This window comes from Pelodiscus sinensis, chromosome 6 (assembly GCF_049634645.1).
Source record: "Pelodiscus sinensis isolate JC-2024 chromosome 6, ASM4963464v1, whole genome shotgun sequence".
NCBI lineage: Eukaryota > Metazoa > Chordata > Testudines > Trionychidae > Pelodiscus > Pelodiscus sinensis.
Genome location: NC_134716.1, coordinates 33981436 through 34005416, shown reverse-complemented (window position 1 = coordinate 34005416; position 23981 = coordinate 33981436). Strand labels below are relative to the sequence as shown.

At 42.0% G+C, this 23981-nt stretch overlaps 1 protein-coding gene across 3 annotated transcripts in view; it reads right to left on the bottom strand.

Moving 5' to 3' along the window:
- GDA (guanine deaminase) overlaps window positions 1–23981 on the bottom strand; it is a 69669-nt gene that overhangs the window by 25943 nt on the left and 19745 nt on the right. For all 3 annotated transcript variants that reach the window (XM_075931713.1, XM_075931712.1, XM_075931711.1), the window contains exons 2-6: window positions 18644–18732; window positions 14052–14223; window positions 11855–11942; window positions 2445–2550; window positions 129–156 (exon numbers count right to left, since the gene is read on the bottom strand). In XM_075931713.1, coding sequence (XP_075787828.1) covers window positions 129–156; window positions 2445–2550; window positions 11855–11942; window positions 14052–14213 — 384 coding nt within the window. In that variant the 5' untranslated portion in view covers window positions 14214–14223; window positions 18644–18732. The remainder of the gene's footprint in view (window positions 1–128; window positions 157–2444; window positions 2551–11854; window positions 11943–14051; window positions 14224–18643; window positions 18733–23981) is intronic.

Sequence of the window (23981 nt, the reverse complement as noted above, 5' to 3'; positions counted from 1 at the left end):
GAAATGCAGAAGTGAATATAAACAAAGGAGAAGTGAATTTTTGCCATTTCATACAGCAATCAGGGGGGAAAGTATATGACAACACAGAATATGGGTTATGTTGCTGATACAAAAGCAACTTTACTTACTTTCTTTTCTAGTAGTTCTCTAACAAACCTGAAGGGTAAAAAATTATTTGTGTTATAAATTACGAAATTTAGGGAAAATATTTACTTCAGTGTATTATTGTGTTGTACATGAATCCGTTTTATGTAGAAAGTTGGAAGCTGTAAGGACCAATTTCTCAACTAGTAGAAATTAGCAGAGATCCATTGAAATAAGAAACTACACCAATTTTCACCAGCAGAAAATCCGGCCCTAAACATGCAGAAGTTTTATCATTTGTAGTAATTAATCCCAGACATGTGGTAATTACTCTGTGCTCTCACTGGAAACCAAATATATGTTATATTAAATCAACTGAAAGCATAATTATATGCTATAGCAGCAGTATTAAAAAGACACTTTAATTTCGGCTGTACGTGAATTTAAATCAGAGCACTGAATCTATTCTATTATTTAAAATCCTATTTTTAGCACATTGCAGTATTTTATGTTTCATTTACAGTAGCTGAACATATTGAGGTTTAAAGTGATAGACACCCCATCTTTCATTCACTTAAAATGCCAGGAGCCGTATCCTTTGATTTCCTTTTTTTCTTTTTTTAACAGGAAGCATTTATGGAGGTTTTCAGAGTACTCAATATTTACACAAGTGAAAAAAATAAACAAACTTGAACTTGCTTGTTACATTCTACTCTTTTGTTTTGAATGGAAGTGACTATAAATATTTAAAAAAAAATCAGGGTCAGGACATTAGAGGTGAGTTAAAGCTGGCCTCCTTGCCCCCACATTTTGGAGGGCTGGTGCTGCAGGAAGACAGGATTTTAACATTCCTGTACGTGAGAGTCCTGGAGGCCCACCAGTGGATGGGTGGGTAGGAAAAGGAAAGGTCCTTAGCCCGCACTAGACCATTAGCTATTCACCAGGGCCAGAGGTTCTTGCAAATCCTTGACAGTTCAATGGTTTACACTGAAAACTGAAATCAAAGAGTTTTGCCTAGTTTCAGGGGTAAATACAGCTTTTTTTTTTTTTTTCAATCTATACTTGAGACCTTCCCACCTATTTCCTCCCTCCCTCCAGTCCTGTCCACCTACTACTTTCTCTCCACACTTTGGTTACAGATAAATGCAAAGTAATATATATCACCTCCTATATATATAAAAAAAAATTAGTTGTAATTTACTGGAATCCGTGTAATAAATTATGGGTCTACGTGATAAACTACGTTTATTTCATTCTTGTGCAATCATAACCTTAGTATGCTCACCAATTTATTTTTAACATTTCTAAATGCTGAGCAGTTCTCAGAGACAATATTTTTTAAAAAAGATATTTGAATATGGCAAAAAAGTTTCCTTTAACAGAAAGGAAGAGTTTTCTCTCATGGTTCATGGCTGAAGTCCAGGTCTCAAAAGCAAATCTTCCAGGCTAGACAAAGCTATCTTCTCCACAAGAGCTGGAATTCCTCTTTTCCAAAACTATAGAATATCCATTATTACCACAGTCATGAGATACTGGATCTCAAATCCATGATATATTTTCTGTAAATTCCTGTTTGAAATTGTTATGTTTTAAACAGGTACTAGAACTAAAGGTCCTCTCTCTTTAAGGCCTATACAACTGGAGTTGGTCCTGAGGAAGCCTAGGTTAACAGCCAAGGGAAAACAAACATTAGTGCAGTACTAATAAAATAAATTAAACTTTTTAAAAATCTCTCCTCAATCATATTGCATTTAAAAAAGCATGATAGTTTGCAGTAGTGAAAAGATATCACTGGCAATCATTTGGGATAATCTGCATAAGTAATGCGGTAATTCCAAACTCACTCCATGAACTATTCAGATTGTTATATGCTACCTTATTATGTATTTCTCTATGGTCCTGATCCTGTGTGTGACTGTTCATATGAGTAAAATATTATATGTTTGCATGATAGTGACTAATATATTTACAAAATGGCTCCCAGATAACCATGCTTCCATACAGCAATCTGGTGCCTATATAAACCATTATAGTAGCAAGTCCTTCATGTTAAGACTCAGCATTTTCAGATTATTAAAAGAAGTATAAATGTAAATTTGTGAGTATAATTACGCTGTATGGACCATATTCTTCTCCCACTTACACTGCTGTAAATTAGGAGCAATTCCACTGAAGCAAATTTTGTTGCTTTGGTGGAAAACTGGTATGAGAGGAGAATCAGATTTTTTGTAAATGGATGAAAAAAAATTACTACTTCGATCTAAAAGTTATAAGATTAATCCTTGACTTGCTTTCCTGTCCTTTTTCACTTTTATTAAGCAAAATTTCTAAAGATAATAGTATCAATATAATCATTTTACCTTTCCGTCTCCTTAACAGATTCATCAGTGTCTTCCTTGTATTCTGGAACAAATTCATTGAGATCCATGCAAACCTTGCCAACAAATGCTCGCTGACCAAATTTATCTGTGAAATGTATAAACAAATAAACTCAATCATTTGGTTTCCACATGAAAACTGCTAGCAAGACCTGCATTTAAAACCACAGTACCAAATCCTAGCCCAGATAACTTAATTTAAGAATAACAATGTCCATGTTCTTTTCTTCACCTTTAGGCTCACACTTTTTAGCCCAAAAGGAAAACATTCTGAGATGGAGGGGAAAAAAAGACCGAAATAGAAATTACCTAGGACTCACTACTGTAAACATTATAAATAAGAGCTAGATCATGCTGGTTACACACAGCCCAGGAAGAACACTGGTAGGTAAAATGCCTCCCAAATTTTCCCAACCAACCCACAGAGAGAGCATGCATGCCACCACACTATGCCTACAGCCTGCTTCCTCTATGCTAAATGTGGCCAGAGTGCCACATCAGAGTCCAGAAATTGTATGGAGGACCAACACCCAATCTAACCCTGTTTCCCACTCTCTGACTGCCCTGTGATCTCTCTGCCCCATCTAACCCTCCTGATCTTCAGCCCCAGACCATGCTACCCGGAGCACCAGGGTAGGCAGCACAGCAAGCTGAGGCTGCAGGGAAGAGGAAACGGAAGCAAAGGAGCTCAGGATTATCTTCCCTGGGAAGGAAATTGGGACCAGACAGAAGGGTCTGGCTCACAGGCTGTAGTTTGAGAACCCCAGCTGTATGTCATCTGACTGTATAGGTCAGCTGGAGACCACAGCCTACCTTCCTGTTCCCTTTACACAGTGTTTAATTTGCAATGAAAGAGATGCCAGGGTTCAAGTGGATGCTGGGATTGAACCAATTTTTTTTACATTCATAATTGATGCAAAAAAAAATTGATGCAGAGGTGCCAAGGCTATGAACTGTCAAGCCTACACGTGCCAGGGCTCAGCCCTGGCACAAACAAGCACTGTTTTGGGGCACTGTGTATCCATTACATATTAGCAAGGATTGCAATTCTGCCTGGACTTTCCATAGGCCACGCCCGGGTTGTTTAAAGAGGAGTCTTTGTTTTCCCCAAACCACTATACAGCTGTGAAAGAGCCCGCTAGTTTACACTGCATAATGGGCAGATACAGATCTATGTGTATTACAAATGCAGTGCTTCCATTTGTAAGCTTTTGTACAGACAGTGCAGCATCTAACCTTGCTGGCAATAGGTTTTAACTTGTAATTGGTTATGTATATGGGACTAGCCTTTGAAATATTATAAAAATTAGCTTTCGTTCAATAATACTTATGCAGCCTCAATCAAATACTGAACTATGCATGTTATTATTTAAGTGTTCACAAAACAAAAATAGTCATTTTGAAACTGACATAAAAACATAATGGTGATACTGGATCAGAGTAATGATCCATCTACCCAGTATCCTGTCTTCCAGCAGTGTCCAATATCAGAGGCTTTAGGGGGGGTGGAGGGAAGAGGGGGAAACCTAAGCCCCGGGGGCTAGATGTGGCCCCTGGCTTGCCTGCATCCAGCCCCCAAGGCTCAGGGCTCCACCCCCAGTGTTGGGGAGTCCACGCTGGCGCTCCATCCCTGTTCCCCCGCTGCCCCACTGTAGGGCTGGAGCACACAAAATCTCCCCTAGGCTCTGTTGTGCAAGGTGAATGTCTGGAGTCAATCTCTCCTTTTCAGTTAGGGACCATGTCAGTAATGGTTTATTTGTCTTTTTGCTTTTCACTTGTGTATGGCCCCCAGTTTCACTTGTGATTTTTTCTATGGGTGAGCCGCCCCTGACTCAAAAAAGGTTCCCCACCCGTTTTACAGGGAATGAATAGAACAGGGCAATTACGGAGTGATCCATTCCTAGTTGTGTGATCCATGCCCTGTCATCGAATCCCAGCAACTCGCAGTCAGAGGCTTAGGAACGCCCAGAGCATGGGACTGCATCCCTAACCATTGTGGCTAATAGCCACTGATGTACTGAATCCTCAAAGAACTTATCTAATTATTTTTTAAATAGTTATAGTTTTGTCCTTCAGAACATCTTCTGGCAACGAGTACCACAGGTTGACTGTACATTGTTTGAAGAAATACTTTCTTTTGTTAGTTTTTTTTTTTTTTAAACCTGCTGCCTGTTAATTTCATTAGGTGACTCCAGTTCCTGTGTTGTGTGAAGGGATAAATAATGATTCCTAATTGACTTTCTCCATACCCTTCATGATTTTATGGACCTCTATCATGTCCCGCATTTGTTGATCCTTTCGCAAACTGAACCATCCCAGTCTTTTTCTTCTTGCCTCATATGGAATCTGTTCCATAATCTTAACCATTTTTTTTACCATTCTTTTTAACTTTTCCATTTCTGATGTATACATTTTGAGATGGGCTGACCAAAACTGCACATAGTATTTAAGGTGCAGCCATAGATTTATACAAGAGCATTGTGAAATTTTTTGTCTTATTATTTATCCCTTTCTTAATGCTTCTTTATAATCTGTTAGCCTTTTTGACTGCGGCTGCATGTTGAGCAGATATTGGTATGTATAGTTGGTATTATGTTTTACAAAGTGCACTGCTGCGCATTTATCAGCACTGAATTTCATCTGCCATTTTCTTGCCTAGTCATCTAATATAGCAAGACCCCTTTGTAACTCTTCTTAGGTAAGTCCAAAGTAGACTATTTTGAGTAATTTTGTATCATTTGCAAATTTTGCCACCTCTCTGTATACCCTTTTTACCCCCAGAAAATTATGCATATGTGAGAAGCACTGGTGTCAGGATGGATTACTAAGGGTCACCACTATTTACTTCTCTCCATTCTGAAAACTACATATTCCTATCCTTTTCGTTACTGTCTTTGAACCAGTTCCTGAAGATCTTCCCTCTTATCCCTTGATATCTTAGTTTAAAAGCCTTTGGGAAGGACCTTGTCAAAGGTTTTCTAAATACACTCTTGTGGTGTTTTAGATGCTGCTTGTAATTATTAGAACTGGGAACATTGGCTGTTGGGAATCTGGAAGCACAGGAAACAGGAAGGAGGGGGGAGGAGATGGGCCAGGCCTGAGTGAGTATTAAAGAGGGGAGTAGCAGCAGCTTTGTAAAGAGGTTTCACCTTTGGTAAATAAAGGCCTGTTGAAGTTTGTTACTACCTTGCTTGCATGATACAACACTTTGATGATGAGGATGGGGATCTTCTGCCTCTGAACCCACCTGCACCCTTTCTGCAAAGGCCAGGTGAGCCTCCAATTGCTTTTACTGCCTGGTTCTGCAATGTAATTTGTCCTTTTCATATGTGTTCATTTTTTTTAATTGTATCCTTTGGTATATATGGTTGTGACTATTTTCTTCCACTATTTGATCTGAGGGAGTGGGTCTGGCCCACGAAAGCTCATCATCTAATAAACCATCTTGTTAGTCTTTAAAGTGCTACATTGTCCTGCATTTTGGATCCATATGTTTGAGACTTATCTGCTTGCAATCAGTGCTACAGAGATTTCTGAAGTAAGAAAGCGTGCTCTGCTAATCCACTGCCTTGGAGCAGAAGGGGAGTGTATATTTTACACTTTCCCCCTTGCAGATGATAAATATGAGACTACACTCATTGCATTAAAGAACTTTTTTGTGCCAAAAGTGAATGTAGTAGTTAATCGCTACAGATTTCGCCAGCGTGAGTAGAAACCAGGGGAGACTACAGTGCAGTATGTTGCTTCTCTGAGGAGTCTGATTGTAACTTGTGACTTTGGGAATATGGCAGATGAGATGATTAGAGTAGAGACCAGCTCATTGAGAAAACAACGTTTATTTTATAATTGGTAGAGCTTCTTAAGAGAGGAGGGAATGTGGTGTTTTAGATGCTGCTTGTAATTATTAGAACGAGGAGCACTGGCTGTTGGGAATCTGGAAGCACAGGAAGAAGGGGGGAGGAGATGGGCCAGGCCTGAGTGAGAGCTACAGTGGGGAGCAACAGCAGCAGCTTTGTAAAGAGGTTTCACCTTTGGTAAATAAAGGCCTGTTGAAGTTTGTTACTGCCTTGCTTGCATGATACAACAACTCTTTTCACTAGATCACCCATGCCCATGTTTCTGATCCTCTCAAAGAATTCTAGCAGATTTCCCTTTACAAAAGTCATGTTGATGATTCCCCAACAAATCATGTTTATTAATGTCTGATAATTCTTTTCTTTATTATGATTTCAATTAATCTGTTCAATATTGAAGCTAGGCTTACTGGCTGTAATTCCAAGAATCACTTTTGGAGCCTTTTTTAAAAAATTGGCATCCAATTAGTGATCCTCCAGTCATCTGGCACAGAAGCTGATTTAAGTGATAGATTACCCTCAGTTTCAGCCCATCCTGAGGTAAAATGTGCCCAGTCATCTAATGGAATGTAGAAACTTTGCATATGCATCCCATCCTGAGATAAAATGTGGCCAGTCAATATGAGGATAGTTGAAATCCACCTTATCATTAAATTTTCTATTGCTCTAATGGAGCATTTCACCATCACCATCCCAGACAAGTAGTCCATAATACATTCCTACTCCTAATACTCTTATTATTTAAGCATGGAATTTCTAATTGTAGAGATTCTGGGCTATAGTTTGATTCATACAGATCTAATTTAATACATGCTATATGCACCAAAGTCTTTTGGGTCTCTTGTGGTACATCTATACTGCAGAGGAAGATTGAAGGTGCTGCTGTCGATCTTCCAGGGTTCTAACTAGTGGTCGAGTTCAGACAGCTAATTTGAACAGAGAGGGGCACTCCTCATGAAATGAGGGTTACCAGCATCAACAGGAGTAAGGGAAATGGAAGGAAGAGTGTTCTTCCTTTGACTTCCTATGGTATAGACAGTGCCAAAAGCTGAATTCAGATATTTCAAGTTCAGCTACGCAATGAACATTGTCCCGCAGAATAGACATACCCTTGGTATCAAGTGAACCATAGTAATTAGATCACTTGACACAGGTTCTCGTCCTTCCAGTCACTGCTTCCCAAAAATGGAACACATACATATCATCGCCCCAAGAGGCGGTAGCTAGGTTGACAGAAGTCTTCCATCAACCATACACCATCTATATGCAGGGTTAGATAAGTTTACCTATGCTGGTCAGAGGTGCAGATTTTTCATGCTCACTGAGATAGTAAAGCCAACTTACTTTTCTAGTGAAGATCAGGTCTCAGTACAGTTATTCTGACCCCCTACTATGTGTTTCCAAACAGTATTTGTCTATTTAGTCACTAATTCAGAAAAAGATGTAAGCATGTGCTTAAGCCCATCACTATTTAGCATAACGCTTCATTCTAAACTTTGCACCTGCTTATGATCACCTTCCATTGACTTTAGTGGGACTTGAGTCTAAATGCAGCATGTGTTTAAGTATGGCACTTAACAGGGATGACTTGCTGTCTGATGAATTAGATTATATTGTAAACTCTTAAGAGCAGTAGATAGGTCTCTGTATGCCTTGTACTACACTGATCATGATGTTGGTGTTTATCAAGTAATAATGAGATCAAGCAGATCCTCTACCTCTGTCATTTTGAGCTCTTACATTTCCACACAATAATTCCCACCATACACATTCTATATTACACTTAATATATAGTTTGTCTGTGGAGTAAATGCAAAATTTGCATCCTCAAGCAAGGCAGTAGTTAATCATACCTGAAAAGATTAACCACAATAGACAAGTCATGTGCACCTTGAGGCATTTTCCATTAAAAATGATGAGAGAATTGAAAACTGTGTTGGAGTCCATGCCCCTTATAATATTAAAGCATAAGGCCCAGGTGCCCTCAAACTTAAGATCCCACCCAAATGAATAATCAGACAAAACTATGGGCCACATGAGTCTTTTGTGTTACTCCACCGGGTTATTTTTTATATTGCTCCTAGAAAATTATATTAGTCCTTTATACTGAAGGCCAACTAGCAACATATATTGAGAGGGGGAATTCATATGCAAAAATTAGCATACAATTGTGTACTAATATTTGCATGTGTGATTTACCATGAATGCACATATAAACTGGGCATTTGTACAGATAATTCTCCAATTAGGGTTTGATTCAGCAAAGCTAAATGTATATTGTTTCACTCTTAGGCCATGCCTACAGTGGGAAATTATTTTGAAATAGCATGCCCTTTGTCAAGCCACAGGGCCAGGGCACAACAGGGTTGTGGATTTGCTTCAATACAGAGTTGATTAGGGATAGATAGTTGCTTTTATTAATCTCACTACATCACTACTATTACAGGCTTAATACTGCCAGGTGGTTACATAGCTACTGCAAAATAATACAATACCTCACTACAGGCAAAGAAATGCATATAAAAGTAACAGGCACTTGTAAATGCTTAAGCCCGTTCAGGTCTGCGGTTACCTCACACCCGGCCGCAGTGGATGTGGCTCCAGCTAGGGGGATTCAGGACACCCTTCGAGGTCTTGGTCCCTGTTGAGACTCAATGGACACAGAACTTTCTACACTAGTTATACTACAGTTGTTTACTGGGTGTGCATGTACCTGGCTCAACGCCATTCTTATCACTCTTATGAGCTGAGACCGAGGTCAAACTTGTTTACTGCTCAGTAATTTCCCAGCTCAAGGCATGGGTTAGAGCTGATAAAGCACAGCTGCTGTTTGGGCTTGCAGCGTCTCACACTATGCTAAGCTGGAAACTTCCATCCCAGGCCTGCTAAGCTGCAGGACCCACACATGACTTTTATGTGCCATCCTTACTACAAGACACCATCGAAATAGCGTAGAATTATATCAAAATAGCATGTCCACACTCATTGGCGTCTGAATTGCAATTAAAGCTCCCCCCACCCCCGGAAGGACTGCAGGGAGAGCGTCAGGAGAGCAGTCACTTCCTGAGGCTAGCTGAGACTCATGCTTAAAGGGGATCCTCTCTACAGCCACATCTCATGCTTCTCTTCTCCACTGACTACCCCCTCAAGGGACATTGAACTCACACCGTGTGCTCTGGTTGCCATTGCGGGTGCCACATCACTCTCATCATGGAACTGTAGCTGCTGCAAAGCAGCCACCGGCTCTTGGGCCTCCTGCTGTGCCTTATGGCAAAGTTCATGTAGACGGCCCGCATGGTGCTGCAGGAGGATGATGATCAGCATGGACTGGAGGACCTCTTCACCCAAACCCTGACACTCCTCATGCACCCCATTCCTTTCCATCCTCCCCTGCACACCATGCAATGCTGCTTCTGGCACCAGGACACCAGTTCCGACTGGTGGGACCCCGCTGTCCTTCAGTAGTGGGACAACTAGCAGTGGCTCCAGAACTTCCACATGTGGAAGGCCACCTTCCTGGAGCTCTGCAAGTGGCTCACTCCTGCCCACAGATGACAGGACACCCATATGAGACCCACCATCCCCCTCCAGAAGTGTGTCCCTATCACACTTTGGTAGCTCACCATGCTTGACAGCAACCGCTCCGTCGGGAACCAGTTTGTCTTGGGGAGATCAACCACTGGGGCCGTGCTCGTGTAGGTTTGACTATTTTATTAGGAGGGTGGTGAAGTACTGGACTGGGTTCCCTAGGGAGGTGGTGGAATCTCCACCCCTAGAGATTGTCAAACCCACCTCGACAAAGCCCTGGCTGGGATGGTTTATTTGGGGTTGGTCCTGCTTTGGGAAGGGTGTTGACTCTGTGACCACTCAAAGGCTCTTGCAGCCCTATGATTCTATGTTTCTATAGGTGGTCAAGGCCATCAATGCTACCCTGCTGTGTAGGGTCATCACCCTGGGCAACGTAAACCCCGTTGTCACTGGCTTTGCCGCCATGGGCTCCCCTAAATAGGAGGATGTTTTGATGGCACCCACATCCCCATCTTTGCCTTTGGATCACCAGGCCTCTGACTATCACTTTTCAATGGTGCTGCAGGTTCTTGTGGACCACTGCGGTATCTTCCCAAAAATATTTCAGTCCTGAGCCGTTTAGTTCACAGATAATTAATTCTACATTTTAATTTACACATTCACATGGGCTATGTCTAGACTGGCATGATTTTCCGCAAATGCTTTTAACGGAAAGTTTTTCCGTTAAAAGCATTTGCAGAAAAGAGCGTCTAGATTGGCACGGACGCTTTTGCGCAAAAGCACTTTTTGCGGAAAAGCGTCCATGCCAATCTAGACATGGTTTTGGGCAAGAAAGCCCCAATCGCCATTTTCGCCATCGGGGCTTTTTTGCGCAAAACACTTTTTAGCTGTCTACACTGGCCCTCTTGCACAAATACATTTGCACAAGAGGGCTTTTTCCCGAATGGGAGCAGCATAGTATTTGCGCAAGAACACTGACAATCTAACATTCGATCGTCAGTGTTCTTGCGCAAATTCAAGCGGCCAGTGTAGACAGCTGGCAAGTTTTTCCGCAAAATCAGTTGCTTTTGCGGAAAAACTTGCCAGTCTAGACGCAGCCACGATGTTTGCAACTGCAAACCAATTTACATTTTGTGTGCGTATGCAAAAGCTCCACTTCCCCAGGCCTACTTGGAGGGGAGGGGAGGGGAATATCCTGGTGCACCTCTCACCTGCAAGGCCTGACTGAGAGGAGATTGAAGATCCTGGCATCCTCTCTCTCAGGACTGATCACCCTAAGCAGTCAAAAATCCTGAGTACAGCCTAAAAAGGCCCCATGAGATTGGCTTTGAAAACTGATCAATTGGCTTTAAAACAATAAAACACTGGGTTCTGTGTCTCTGTCTTCAAGCTTCTTAGCTTTCAATATTCATTCCCTTTTAAGTTTTCACCACAAGTAGAAGGGTTAGGAATTTGCTTTATAAAGATGAAAACTGAGATTCTCACAATCACTCGAATCCAGAAATAGAGAACTTAAGAATAATAATAGAGTAATAATAGAGTTGTCAACACTGATTTCCCTGTGGATTGGAGAGACAATCCTGGCACTGCTCCTTCTCCCCAAACTTGAGGGGTGAGTGAAGATTTTTGGTACTAATCCCCACCCTTATGCCTGAGAAGATACTATTTTTCATGCTATTCAGGCATATGGTGGTCTTGTACTCAAGCAGCAACAGAGGAGGAGAAGCAGAGCCACATAAAGAGGCGAGTGAAATATTAACTAATTTGGAAGTTGCTACTGTTTTTTGGGGACATGAGGTGGCAGTGGTGGTAATTGATGGAGCAAAGGGTAAATGGGAATGAATGAGTAGTGGGAGAAGGACTAAATAACTGAGAGGGGACAGTTGGATTTCAGGGAGAGAATAAAGAGAGGGGGCAGATTCTCAACTGGTGCAAATTAACCTAGCTCCACTGATTGGAGAAAACTATTTCAGCTGATCTCTCTATTACAACTCAGTCATCTGTTCTTACCTATAATTTCAGCAAGTAGCAAAGAAGCAGCTGTGTGAATTGTTGCAAAGTAGCATGCTGTAGTCGTGCCGTTCTTTAGTGTTCTTCTCTATAAAAAGAATTCAGTTTTCAGCTATATGAAAAAGTGACAGACTGCCAAAATGACAGAACATGCAATCAGTGGATTTAATTTGCAAGATGGCTCTACTGAATTTTGCACTTATTGGGTCTGTATAAGAAGGCGGGGAAGAAAAATATACTCATTTTATTGCAGAGTCTTATTAATGTGTTTAAAGGGGAAACAACAGCTAATATTAGTTTGAAACTGTAAGGCTGTGTCTACACTGGGCCACTTATTCCGGAAAATCAGCCGCTTTTCCGGAATAAGCTGTGAGCTGTCTACACTGGCCCTTGAATTTCCGGAAAAGCAACGATGCTCTACTGTACAAAATCAGCTGCTATTCCGAAAAAACTACTCTGCTCCCGCTCGGGCATAAGTCCTTATTCCGGAACACTGTTCCGGAAAAGGGCCAGTGTAGACAGCCCAGTAGTCTTTTCTGGAAAAAAGCCCCGATCGCGAAAATGGCGATTGGGGCTCTCTTCCAGAAAAGCGCGTCTACATTGGCCACAGATGCTTTTCCGGAAAAAGGGCTTTTCCGGAAAAGCAGCCTGCCAATGTAGAAGCTCCTTTTCTGGAAAAACTGAAAACGGAATAGTATTCCATTTTAAGCATTTCCAGAAATTCATGCCAGTGTAGACACAGCCTAATAGTTCCCTTCATCCCACAATGGATCCTTTGGATTCAAGTCTTCCCTCAAGGGTGAACTGCCAGGAGACTATCAACATCTGCTTCAGGGAGTAGGCATTTCTTCAGGATGCTGCTGTGAGGACTCCCCTCAAGAAGCCAATGTGATGCTGACAACACGCTATCTAATCTTTCATGGTTGGGTAAGATCACAGAGTAACTGTATCTAGGTGCAGTCTCCCTGAAATAGATGTTAAGCCTTCTTTGGCTTGGGGTTGTGCAGTACTCACTGACTTGATTTATTTTGATTGTATTTTTAAATTTTGGCAAAAGTGTCTAGAGCCTAGTATATGTGACTTCTATAATAGTAGTTGCCTATCATGTAATTTAAATGAGTTCTCATGTAAGCAACTAGGCAAAAAGACACACATACGTTAAGTATAAATTCAAGCAAGTTATCCATAGGTAGTCTTAAGTGAGAATTTCCCAACTGTTTCATATTAGATTTTATGGACTTTTATATTGTCCCCATCACAGTTGTATCTTATTGAAAAATACATTATGTAATTAAGGTGAGACATCGTAGATTAAATGCTGTTTCACTGAGAAATACATACTGTACTGACAGTCCATAAAGCTGGTATTTTCAAGTAACAGACTTGTGCAATATAACTTTTTCATTCACATTACAGTTTCATTGGAACTACATTGTTGTTGCTATACATTTAGCTGACTGCTAAACTTGAGTCAGCTTTGCAAACCACTAACACCTTAGGGAAAAGAAAGAGAGAGAAGCTAAGAATACTTTGAACTTTCCTGGGTTCACACATCCCTAATTATTCTCCTAGACATCAGAACTAGAAGGAGATACTCTTAGTTGGCACTCTTGGGCTACGTCTAGACTGGCCCCTTCTTCGGAAGAGGCATGCTAATTTCTAACTTTGGAATAGGGAAATCTGCGGGGGATTTAAATATCCCCCGCGGGATTTAAATAAACATGGCCGCCGCTTTTTTTCCGGCTTGGGGAAAAGCCGGAAAAGAGCGTCCAGACTGGCGCGATCCTCCGGAATAAAGCCCTTTTCCGGAGGATCTCTTGCAAGTAGGAATAAGAGATCCTCCGGAAAAGGGCTTTATTCCGCAGGATCGCGCCAGTCTGGACGCTCGTTTCCGGCTTTTCCCCAAGCCGGAAAAAAAGTGGCGGCCATGTTTATTTAAATCTCGTGGGGGATATTTAAATCCCCCGCAGATTTCCCTATTCCAAAGTTAGAAATTAGCATGCCTCTTCCGAAGAAGGGGCCAGTCTAGACGTAGTCTTGGACAATGACAATATTTCTAATTTTTTTTAGTTCTTATGCCATTTAAACAAAATTAAAATACTGTTATTTTTTAGAGATACTGTCAGCTTTAGCAAGCTGACACAGTTCATTAATGTGCACTTTATAACAGTAGGTAGAAGACATTTCTTGTACTTACTACAACTCTGGTGTATACCTCTTCAGCAAAGTCATTATCTTTGTATTTCACTTCTGTTGGGAATGTATATGTGTTTAACCAATCCAAAAGAGGTAGATCTACTCTTGATCCAGCAAATGAATACTGAGGTGCATGAATATGTGTATCAACCATTCCTGGCATGAAGAATTCACTGTTTAAAAAAACATAGTAATTTATATGGATTTTTAAAATTAAAGAACTATTTTTAAATAATAACTTATGTTTTTTGTTTTGTACAACATGCTTGTTTGATGGCCTGCCAGTAAATGTCAAATATTTTAAGAACAGTAAAAAATGCCCTCTTGTTGTATCATAAGACTCTTATTCTTATGAATTCTATGGATATAAATATTTCTTCCTAATGACTTAAAAATAGATTTGGCTCAGGGTATGTCTACACTGCATTCCTCTTTCGAGAGAGGAATGCAAATGCAGCTGAGCAAAATTGCAAATGAAGTGCGGATTTGAATTTCCCACGCTTCATTTGCATAATTGTATCTGGGCGTTATTTCGAAAATTACCCTTAAACCTCATTTTATAAGGAGTAAAGGTAATTTAGAAAGAAGGGGTTTCTTTTGAAATAACCACGTCTAGACAGCGTTTCTTTTTTTTTAAATAGGGTATTTCGAAATAGCGCCTGGACGCGATTATGCAAATGAAGCGTGGGAAATTCAAATCCACGCTTCATTTGCAATTTTGCTCAGCTGCATTTGAATCTCAAAAGAGGAATGCAGTGTAGACATATCCTCTGTGAATAGTTCATAATGCATTTGCTGAAGTACACTTTTCTGATTATGAAATATCATAAAAATAAGTTTCAGATTTATTCTAAAATATTCACAATTATTTTTCATGCAATGTTCTCTGTGCATTGTTTGCGTATTGTTGATTAAGAACACTTTATATTGAAACTTTTGAAATTTTCTGTGTTGGTTTGTTCCATAAGTTACATACCACAGTTTCTGTCCCTATTGGGTGATACATGTAACAAAGCTACAGAACACATCTTTTGAATATTACAATTAAGTATAAAACTCAACATTCATACTTACCAAATATTCAAGCATTTTTGTTTCAAATTTGCTTGTCATTGCTATTTTGATAACATTGACAATTTAAATGCTCTCAAAGCATGAACACTAAAGAATTATAAATACAGTTGAATCAAAATTCATTTTTGAATTTGGATGAATATTAGCTGAATTTTGCTTGTAAGTATTATTCGCTTAACTCTGTTCAATAGTGTGAAACGTCATATATTTAAATCTGTCCCTCGGTCTTATTAGCTACCTGTCTGATGCAGACACCATTCTGAGCCAGAATTTCAAAGTGAAGTACTACCTACACTTTATACACTTCTTAACTAACTGTGGATTTTTCAGACAGGATCTATTGGCATAGCCTACTGCCAATAAAATAGATAACAGAATTCAAGCATAAACTACTTGGAAAAAAAAGAGATTTTTTTTTTACAATATTCAGAAAGAATAAGCTAGTTGTAGAGCAGTGGTTTTCAACCTTTTTACACCCAAGACCACTTTTTAAATCTCAGAACAAGCGAAGATCTACTGCCCCATCCTTCCCCCAAGACCCCACCTCTTCCTTGAAGCCCCTCCCTCTCTATTCTCCTCCTCTCCATCACTTGCTATCCCCAGCCCTTATACACTTTACACTGCCACTTTTTTTCCCCCAGTTCTTCTGTAGGAAGACATTTTTCCAACATTTGGCCTGTCTAGACTGGACCAATTGTCAGAAAACCCCCTTCTTTTGGAAGCCCCCTTATTCCTTGTGGAACGAGGAATACAGGGGTTACTGAAAGAGCATGTTTGCTCTTCCACTAAAAAAACAAAAGAACAAATGCATCCCTGGACGCGGAAAAGTTTTTCCGGGATATCTCTTGAATCCTGGAAAAACTCCTGCAGTCTAGCCATACCCTCACTGGGTTGAGACAAAATACAGGACTATGTAGCACTTTAAAGACTAACAAGATGGTTTATTAGATGATGACCTTTCGTGGGCCAGACCCACTTCCTCAGATCAAATAGTGGAAGAAAATAGTCACAACCATATATACCAAAGGATACAATTTAAAAAAATGAACACATATGAAAAGGACAAAACCCCGTTGCCAGCTTTGTCCACATATTCACTCTGCTGATACCATTATTGGACCTAACCAAGTGAATTATAAGATCAAGAACACATTCCTGCGAATCCAGAAATATAATTTATGCTATCATGTGCCGAAAGTGTCCGTCTGCTATGTACATTGGACAAACGTCTCAGACACTTCGCCAAAGGATCAGTGCCCACAAAACAGATATCAGACAGGATCACGAAGAAAAAACAGTTTCTTGCCATTTCAACCAGAAAGGACACTGTCTCAACGACTTAACTACCTGCATCCTGCTACAAAGACCTTTTAAATCTGCACTTGAAAGAGAATCCTCTGAACTGTCATTCATGCTAAAATTCAACACTTTACATCTGAGTCTAAACAAAGGATCTAGTTATCTTACCCATTACAAAGATAGCTTCCCCAATTATCACCTCTAATATCATTAGCCCACAGATATTCACCTCCCCCCCCCCATCCCCCTTCTGTTGTGAAATTTGATTTGTCCTTTTCATATGTGTTCATTTTTTTAAATTGTATCCTTTGGTATATGTGGTTGTGACTATTTTCTTCCACTATTTGATCTGAGGAAGTGGGTCTGGCCCACGAAAGTTCATCAGCTAATAAACCATCTTGTTAGTCTTTAAAGTGCTACATAGTCCTGTATTTTGCTTCAGCTACACCAGACTAATACGGCTACATTTCTATTACTATTCTGGGTTGAGACAGGATGTGTGGGCTCTGGGGTAGGAATGAGGGATTTGGGTGTGGGAAGGGGTGAGAGGTGCAAGCTCTGGGAAGAAATTTGGATGCTGGAGGAGGTGGAGAAGGGGACCCTGGCTCAGGGAGGGGGCTCCAGGCTGGGGAGTGTTGGGGTACTAAGTAAGCCACAGGCTTGTGTAAGTGAGGGTGCAGGAATTTGGGTTGGGGTATGTGAGGGGCTCAGGGAAGAGGGATCCAATGTATGACAGGCTCAGATCTAGGGTCTGGGGGGTGCAGGAGTGTTATAATGCTATGGCCAGATGGGGGCTTGGTCCCAATTGGGGGTTTGTTGGCCAGGTTTCATTTTTAAATAAGACCGTCAAACACAAAAAGATTCTGCATTGTCTTTATTTATGAGAAGGGCAGGGAATCTGTTTTGAGTCAGGGGTCACTGACCCACAGAAAAGTCAGTTGGGGCCATACAAAGGAGATGCAAAAAAAAACCCAACCTCCTCCAAACCCCCCCCAAGCCTCACTAATGTGGCCCCAACTGTGCTGGTGGGGGCAGGGAACATGGTACTGGGGAAGGGTGCTAGTGGGTGCTGGGGCAGGGAAACAAGGTGTCAGTGGGGGCAGGAGACAGGATTCTGGGGTGAGGACAGGGTGCCGGTGGTGGAGAGGGGATAGGGTGCCGGGGGGGGAAGGGTTCTGCAGCAGGGGACAGGTGCCAGTGGGAGATGGGAGTCTCCTATACCCACCTCCTCCCAGGACTCCTCTCCTCCGCCCCCTTGGTGGAGCAGGGAAGCCCCAGCACGTGCCTCCTCTGGGGCCAATTCCCCGCACCTGCGCAGCAGGAAAGCACTGGTGTGCACTTCCTCTCGTGCCAACTCCCCCCTCCCGCAGAGAAGAGTGCACCTGGGCTGAACACCATGGTGAGCTGGCCGGGCAGCCCAGCCCAGCTGCCCTGAGCTCATCCTGGGGAGGCTGCGCCATGCTCCTGCTGATCGGGAAGCCCTTCCTCTTTGCTCCAGCCCAGCTGAAGCGAGGCACAGCCTCCTCGGGCTGAGCTCAGGGAAGCTGGGCTGGAGCAAAGAGGAGCGGCTGCCCAGCCTGCTGGCCATGGCGCTCAGCCAGGGTGCACCACGCTCCACATTGGCGGGTGCAGAGGGGAAGCTGCCTGGCAGGTAGCTATGGAGTTCAGCAGATGCAGAGACTGCGCTGTGCTGGAGCAGAGGGAAAGTCACCCGATCAGCTGGAGTGCAGCGCAGCCTCCTCCGGCTGAATGCCACAGCCAGCTGGCCAGGGTATTTCAGCCCTCCCAACCCACCACACCGCCACGGCTACTCACCTGCGTTGCTGCTCCACAAATCAAGAGTGCCAATATAAAATTAGTGTGCAGGTGTGCAGTTCAGAGGGAGATGAAGATTGACTCAGAGCCCCTGTGATTGACCAGTAGATCGCGATCTACCCATTGGTGACAGGTTGTAGAGCCTAAATATGGCTTTTGAATTTGTGAAATATGAATCAGCTAGTACAATTCACTCATCGCTAAACTCCCAACTCACAGAATGAAAAAAAGCATATTCACTGTCCACTTTTAAAGCCCAATTCAAAATGTCTTATATACACATACACCGCGCTAAAAGACCTAATGCAAGTCTGCATCCATATGTGCAAACACATGTAATTCTTCAGTCATCTGGGGAAAAAACTGAAACCCAAATGACTAAATGAACTTAAATACAATACCTACTGATTACTAAGCTCTCTTATGTCAGATGCTTTGAAGCCCCACTTCTTCGCTAATTGCTCTTGTTGATCTGCTTTTTCCAAAAACACAATCTAAGGAGAAAAACAAAATAGTTAATTGTTAAATTTTACACACACACACACACACACACACACACACACACACACACACACACACACACATATATATATATATATATATATATATATATACACACACACACACACACACCGTTTAACATCATACGATGACTAAATAGCAATTTTACAATGCCTGATTTTGTTCAACGCAAACTTCTTTACTGCAGAAATGGGCTTGTATTAAAACATCTGATCCACCTGATTTCCGAGGCCTGACTTTGAAATGACAACTCTGGGTTCACTAAGCAAACCAACCCATCCTCCATCTGTAATTTCTTACGATAAATTAATGCAGGCACTATATACACTCAGGAACAAGTTTATCACTGTGTCATTTGCATAGGAGCAGATCCACCCTCACACTTCATAACAGCTGGTGTACAGCAACTCTGCTACCAGTACTGGCTTGCTCAGGACAGTTCTATGGATCCATTTTACCCCCTATGCTGTTTAGTCTTTATATCAGTGACTTTGGATTCACATCATTCTGTAAATTCATTGATGCAGATGAGAGAGTGCTAGTAATGCAAGCACCCTCTAAAAGGGCACTAATTTTTGATGGGAGGCCACTCCAAGATTTTGGAAAGTTGTTGAGGATTGCCCTCTTCCATGATATTAATGGAGGAGATGCAGAGTCTGGGATGGAGGCTGAGTGCAGAAGAGAATTTAGGGACTGGAGTGCAGGAGAGCCTGTGAGGTCTGGGAGGGAGTTTGGGTTAAGGAGGCAGGTGTGACCTGGGGCACAGGACTGCGGTACAGGAGTCTGGATTGTGACCTAGGGCAGGAGATGGTTGTGACCTGGAACAGGGGACTGCGGTACAGGGTTTTGGGCAGAAGGGGAATGTAATCTGGGGTAGGGGATTGGGGTGCAAGGTCTGGGATGGAGTATGGGTTCAGGAAGGGGCAGATGATTTGGGTTATGTGGGATGGGGAGCAGTGGGTTGGGGGAAGGGAAGGGCTGGGGTGCCAGAAGGAGGCTGTAGCCAGAAGACTTACCTGGGCACCTCCTGGCCAGCAGCCCAGCATACGTCTCAGGCAGCCACCCTGCCTGCCTCTACGTAGGCTGTAGCAAGCATGTGCCAGCTCCCACTGGCTAGAAGTGGCCAATGGGATTGTGCTGGGGTTGGGGGCAGTGCCCAAAACCTCTCTTTCCCCCAGCTCACAGCTGAGAAACACAAACAGCTAGTAGCCACTTTTCTGAGCAGCATGCGAGGGGCAAGCAAGGAGTCTGCTGAAGGTTTCTGGTGGCTTGGCAGGCCGAATTTGGCCTGCAAACTGCATTTTCCCTAGCCCTGCTCCAGACCGCTGAGCCCTAACACTTGTACATGAACAACCATGAGGCCAAAGTGCTATTTAAAGTGCACTTTTGTGGTCTGCCTTTATTGCATGACCATAATCCATGGTACTTTGGAGTTATTCTTAATCTGACACTGAGCTATTGCCAATACCTTCACAAAACAAGGGTTAACATCCTTCAGAAGCTTGCAGGGATGTAATGCATGCACACATCAAATGGCAGTATGTGTCCTTGTTTTATCACCAGTGGAGTATTGCATAAACTTTTGGTGTAAGGGCTCCCTCACCATTCTTAGTGTCACTGAAATCAAGGCCAAGCTCAGGATTGTTAGCCTTTCTCAAATCAACACCAATACTATGTCTCCCAGTTTTGGCAGGCACTGTGCCAGCCAACATCAGGCAAGATGCTGCTGCTATGATCCAGGAGTACAAGAAGATTCTGGCTGCTTTGGATCTGCTGATACACCAAGATCTCAATTCACTTCCACTCTGCATATTCAAATTCAAGAAGCCTTTCTGGATACATGCATCAACACTCCAGGCCAACCAAAAGGACATCAGCACTCACTGACCTGAACTGTGAGCCACTGGTGATGTTACAAAGACTTAGCTGAAGTTCCAAAAACAGAAGTTGCAGGATTCTGCCTTCCCTTTAGGAAGGGGCCAGCATCCAAATGCACTCTGACAGTGCACAAAAAGTATAGATATTTTCTCTACAAATGCAAAATCTAAGAACCACCAAATTATGACTGTGATGAGGTACAAAGCCTACAACCCATCACAGACAAACGCCTCATTCACACAGTGGTGTACAAGGGGAATCCACCTAGCTACCCTAGAAGCATCAGAATGGCTTTCAAATCTTAAAATTCAATTACTGTATAATCCAATCCATTGTTTTTCAAATGCCATATGAAAGAAACAGCAGCTCTATTGTGGCCTTACTGGAACAAACACTTGCAATATCCAGCAACATAAGTGTCAGAAGAATTGCCTAGAATAAATATAAAGGAATAAGCTATACTTTTGTAAGCAACTTTATACTGGCATAATTGCATCCACATTGGTGGGCCTGAAACATTAACTATTCCTGTTCCTAAATAAGGATGTTAAAATGTGGTTAATTGACTAATCAATGGAATTTCCATCGCCTAGTTGATAGGCACTTCTGTATTCCTCCTTTGAAATGTACAAGAGCCCCTGTGGGGACTCTTGTATATTTCAAAGGAGAAATGTGGAAATCCGAGTACAGCCTGGGGCTATCGGGAAGTCTCGCTGACTCCGGCCTGCATGAGACGTGCCGCTTTGAAACGCACAAGAGTCCCCAGCAGAGTCAGCTGAGGACTCGCCCGCTGACCCCAGGTTCCATGCTATGCTGTATGCCATTAGGAGCCTGGGGTCAGCGGGTTAGTCCTCAGCTGACCCCGGGCTCCACAGCAGCTGCCCTTTGAATCACTGTCTCCGTGCGTTTCCAAGGGGCAGTGGAGCCCAGGGTCAGCTGGTGAATCTCCAACTGATCCCAAGCTCCCCTCGGCATTTCCCTGAAACCCGGGATCAGCTGGGGACTTCCCAGCTGACCCCAGGTTCTGGGGGAGTGCCACGCAGAGCCCGGGATCACCTGGGGAGTCCCCAGCTGATCCTGGGCTCCACTGCCCCTTTGAAAGGCGCAGAGGTGGCGATTCAAAGGGGCAGCCACCTCACATCTGATCCTCAGATCAGCTGTGAGGCGGCTCCCCCTTTAAAACGCCACCTTGGGGTTTCAAAGTGGCAGCGCCACACAGATGTGCAGCACTGCCACTTTGAAGTACCCCTTCCCTCCCCCCACTTTGCTGCCTCTAATAGAGGCAGCGGGGGGGGGGGGAGATATTGACTAGTCAAAAGACTATCCAACAAGCAAATGCTTATCGGATAGTCAACTTGTCAACTAGTCTTTAACATCCCTATTCCTAAACCTATATAGTTACAGTGGTACACAAGTTATACATTGATCAGTCCTTAGAAAAGATTTAACACTGATGTAATAAAGATGGAGCAGGGAAAGGAAGGACTAGGACAACATTACAGCAAAAACCAACAAACCTCCCCCTCCCCCCATTGATTAACATGGACCAACTAGGTACCTGGATACATGGTGGTTATAAGTCAGTTTTATTTAATGAAAAAATATAAATAAGGATCTTCACGAAGAAAATAGAAAAATTTGTAAACAATCAGGAAGACTTAAACTGAAAGATTATTTTTAATAATGTCTGCACAATTTTCACTAAGATCCTGTGGAACCATAGGACTCTACAGCAAAATAAATATTTAACAATAATAAGAAAAGTGTAATAAAAATCACTGACACATCAGCTAAAGCAATGCCCTTCCCCCTTGATCTATTTGTTGATTTTAAAAGCATGTTTGGTGTGTTCAGTCAGTTCAATCAATTGCACTTCTGCAGGTGTTTAATAATCCATAAGTACTGAAATGTGTGATGAGCAATAGCGAAAATGTCAGATACTGAAGTAAAAATGGATGGGGAATGACTAATGCTAGCTGCTGAACAAAACTAGAGAGAGTAAGTAACAGGGAAACGAACTACCAGATGGTAAATGCTGGAAACAGACTTGTTGCCATGGAACAGGAGTGGGTATTTTATTCATAGCAAACCATTACTCAAGATGTTTTGAAATGATTCAGTTCTGGAACAACAAAAAGCATTACTGTAATCAGTCATACAAAATCCATCCAAGCAGGAATACAGTCCCTAAAAACAGAAAAATTAGGGAATAACATATGGCTGTATGAAAGGTTAGTCTAGAACCATGAATGAAATTAAAGCAGAGTAAGGCTGGCTTCTAGCCCTTCCCATGAAAATCAACTTAGGTCAATGAATATTCATAAACATGGATTGATGCTATTCACCCAAATATAGGTTCTCCCCAAGGCATAACCTCCACAGCCAGCAAGTATTTTTGTACCTGTGGATAATGGACACCTAATTAATAATGGTCGCTGGGTCATGTGACCATTGACATCATTGGAAATTGAATGCAACATGCTGCCAAATCAGAATGGTAACATATTGCACTCGCCTTGCACTAGTGTAAATAATTACACTGGAAAATCAAGGTCTCTGTGTCTGAGAGAGAACTAGAGGTCAACCACGGACTTTGTGATGCAAGCAAATTTAATTATTTCCTTACAGTTTAAATAGGTGAATGCACCAAGAAAGCTAATTTAAAAATATGTTGTTTTCGAAGGAATTAGATAGAGTGCCCACTCTAGTACAGTTACATGATCTGAAATTTTCCAATTTGGCCAGAGTGTATTGGCTGTACCAATGACAGAACACTACATTGAAACTAGTGTCTAGTTTCAATCTAGTGCATTGTAACAGGAAGAAATGGAACAGCCCCCATGGTTAAATAGCTTCAGACAAGATTAACCCAGATATCAATGGTATTTCTGTTTGGTACTGATAAGAGATTACCAATACTTGTGAATACTTTTTGTGTTTCTGAAGCTATTAAAAATGTGGTCTGAGTTGATAAAACTCTCTGTAATTCACAACAGAAATGAAATTCTCCACATCAGTCACTCAGCCATAATTCCTGAAACCTTAAGTGCTTGAAACACATCTTTTGCACTGGAGAAAACTAGAAGAGCAAATTTCTTGACAGGTCTATTTGTAGATGAGGCTCTTATTTCATCAGAGTAATAAGTTGACATCCCACACCCTTGCTTTTTTTCCACTGCATACTATTTTGTATGTACATACTAGTCATGCAGTATTGTAGCAATGATTATTGCTAACTGGAAACTTGACCAAACTCCTGTTTGCTCATACTGAAGTACAGTAGTAATTGGCTCTCGACTGCTGAATAGAAGTAGTAAGTCATTTATGTACCTTTTTTAGTAAA